The following is a 2,895-nucleotide window of genomic DNA, read 5'->3' as shown; positions in this document are numbered from 1 at the left end:
TGTGATATTTGTGTAACGTGTGTGTTTCTCTTTGTTCTCTTGTCTCTATATTTACTCATAAATATTTATATGTATACATGTGCATACATGAACCCAAATATACACATACATAATTAACAAGCTATCGACCACGTCCCATGGCGGCATGGCCATGCATGCTGCATTCAGCCGTTCACAACTTCACGGTTCACGCAACTATTCAAATTTCTAAAACTTTATTTCATAGCCTTCTGAAAATTGTACAAGAAAGCTATGTTTGTGTATATATTTGTGTTACAAATAGCTGTGGTGGGTGTGTTGCGCGCCAAAAATAATCAGGACAAAATTCTAACACCGTCCTGACCTGAAAAAAGCACCTGTCTATGTGCAGTCGGTACCAACTAATTATAAAAGTTACAAATTAAACTTAAACATTGGAAAATAAAAGTTTTATCGTAAAACTTTCTGAGGTTAGCTGTGAGGTGCCACTGTGACTGAGGCTCTGAGCCCTGAGGGCTGTGAGGCTGCCGCTGTGAGGCTGTTCCACTGCGACTGAGTGATACTTGTGAGTGATTTGAGGTGCGAGCCAAATTATTTTACAGATCTCACTCTATACCGCCTCCCCCCCCCCCTTAAAAAAACAAATGCTAAAAAAGCCAAAAATAGAAAAAAAATTTCTCGGAAAAAGACTAAAGTCTCGATTTACAGAACAGCAACCGTATCAAAAATGGGAGAAGTCAATTTTTTCAACATCGGTTTGGAGACGAGAGGGTGATTATATTTCCCACCAAGTTTCAAAAAATGGGACATATTTATTTCTATTTAGGATGTTAAAAAACCCCCATAAAAAAACCCCAAAACCCAAAATTCCTCCAGGCTCCAAACGAGTTTGAGACTCCAGACTCCAGTGAGTCCAGCCCCAGTGCAGCTGCAGCGCCACAGGCCGGAGGCTATTCCCCGCCAGCCTGCCAGCGGTCTAATAAAAACTCTAATTACGCGTGTGAAATAAGTAGATTATCTATATTTAGATGTACTCTGTTGCTACTTTGATATGACCAGTGATAAGCCTGGAAAGGTTGTGCAATCTTGATAAAGATGACATATGTGATATGAAATATACAATTAATAATAAAATTCGGGTGGTGATTTTTATTCGGCTCCCGGGCCCCGGGCTCAGGAGCTCAGCCCACTCAGACTAAAACGTTATTACTCATCTGCCAAAAGGACGCAATATATTTTTAGTAGTTGTTACATATGATACAACCATAGTCTTGTGTATAATTTAGAAGGCTATGATACAACGATCATGATATATAAAATACGTGTTTAGAGGTACATGCGGCATTTAAAACGAAATGTTAAAACGGGCGTCGTGTTCGTAGTAGAAGGACATCCGTGACTTAATAGCGCTTGAGCCCGACCCGTCCATACAGCTGTATGATATTTTATGGATGTACGAGATAAACATGTACACAAAATAGATCTCCACTTAGCGGTAATAAACATAGTATGTGTCGTCTAACTCTCGCAGTCGGTATTTGCAGTCTGCTATTCCTTCCGATCTGCTATGGGAGAGCTGTGGTCGTGCACACTAACATACCCACAAAACTTGAAGGTGGTACGGACACAGACGTAGGGAGTCAGTTGGGTCTAACACTCGGCATACATATCATAGACGGGAAAAATGGAGGGGAGATAGTTCTAGATAAAGTGCCCGAGCCACTAATTACTGAACAAATCTATTCTGATAATGTAAGCGAGGGAATATTGAGTTCGATGAAGGTTGCGGATGTACAACCACAACCTTCTTCAAGGACAAGCCAACAAGCGAAAGCAAGATCGAGAGCGGGATCAAAAACAAGACAAAAACACGGGCCGAAAAGTAGCAAAATAGGTGGGCCGAAAACAAATATGAATACGCTCGCATCTGGTAGTAATGGATTCATTTTTAATAATCATGAACCAGCACAAAATCCGCGGTTTTCGCAGGCAGACGATTACAAACATATTTCAGTAGGCATGTATAATGCACGCGAGGAACTGAAAAAGTCTAGAAGGAGGGCGAAGAGTCAGAGACATCACAAAAGTTTGTATGCAAGAAACTGAGTCCACACAGTCAGGGCATGCAAGATACAGAATATATTCACACGGGTACTTACTTACAAGCACCTGCAAGGTACAATTGTATGTTACAATTTGGATGCTGTCTCAAACGGTTTGTTGTACTCAACCGGACCGGAGATGCATGCAGGCGGATGACGTTTGGAGCTATAAAATAGACAAGCACAACGCATACAAAGAATTGTGTGTGTTGGCGGTGATATACAAAATAGTCGGAAAAGGGCCGAGAGTCGAAGAGTGACAACACGATATATATAAATGGCACTAGCAACAAGCAATACGGATATATCAGACGTGCTACTGAAATAGCTGCCATGTACTAACAACTCCCTGTCACCTATCACACTCCCAATAACGAGGCTCGGCGAGAACCCGCCTTGCACTGTGGCTACTACAGTGATGCTGGCACGCTCTTATTATGGTGCTAACAACGAGTGGACGGCACTCTACCAAGTAAGTCACATACGATGTAAAGCCCTAAAAACTCTACGTTGCATACAAAGGAATGCTTGTCAGAGATGTATGCATAGATAAATTTAGGTGTACCTTATCGAATACCATTACGAAATTGTGGTATCATATAGCGAACACTGAAGGTATATACTAGAACTGGTGTCTTCGCTTGTGGGTGGGGTTTTGAGATGCCGCATAATCCTGAAGGGACTATTTCTCGGACGATTGAAGCAGCTCGTGTGGTACTGTAGGTCGTGGTGTATATCATACAAATGATCCTGATTGTAATGATGCGAGCTGTCTTCCAACGATATGATATGATATATATCTATCTATATATAA

At 41.5% G+C, this 2,895-nt stretch overlaps 1 protein-coding gene across 1 annotated transcript; it reads left to right on the top strand.

Moving 5' to 3' along the window:
• Nucleotides 1–1,277: 1,277 nt before the first annotated feature.
• Nucleotides 1,278–2,827, top strand: SARC_03311 (hypothetical protein). Its single transcript, XM_014302905.1, has one exon. The coding sequence runs from the start codon at nucleotides 1,489–1,491 to the stop codon at nucleotides 2,083–2,085; it is 597 nt and encodes a 198-aa protein (XP_014158380.1). The 5' UTR covers nucleotides 1,278–1,488; the 3' UTR covers nucleotides 2,086–2,827.
• The last annotated feature ends 68 nt before the right edge of the window (nucleotides 2,828–2,895 follow it).

Source organism: Sphaeroforma arctica, assembly GCF_001186125.1.
Source record: "Sphaeroforma arctica JP610 unplaced genomic scaffold supercont1.166, whole genome shotgun sequence".
NCBI classification, from domain to species: Eukaryota; class Ichthyosporea; order Ichthyophonida; genus Sphaeroforma; species Sphaeroforma arctica.
The sequence above is the reverse complement of the archived record's forward strand: the minus strand, read 5'-3'. Positions and strand labels throughout refer to the sequence as shown.

What these genes read in the sequence shown, in the direction of transcription:
- SARC_03311 (XM_014302905.1), top strand. Translation starts at nt 1,489, where the DNA reads ATGTGTCGTCTAACTCTCGCAGTCGGTATTTGCAGTCTGCTATTCCTT.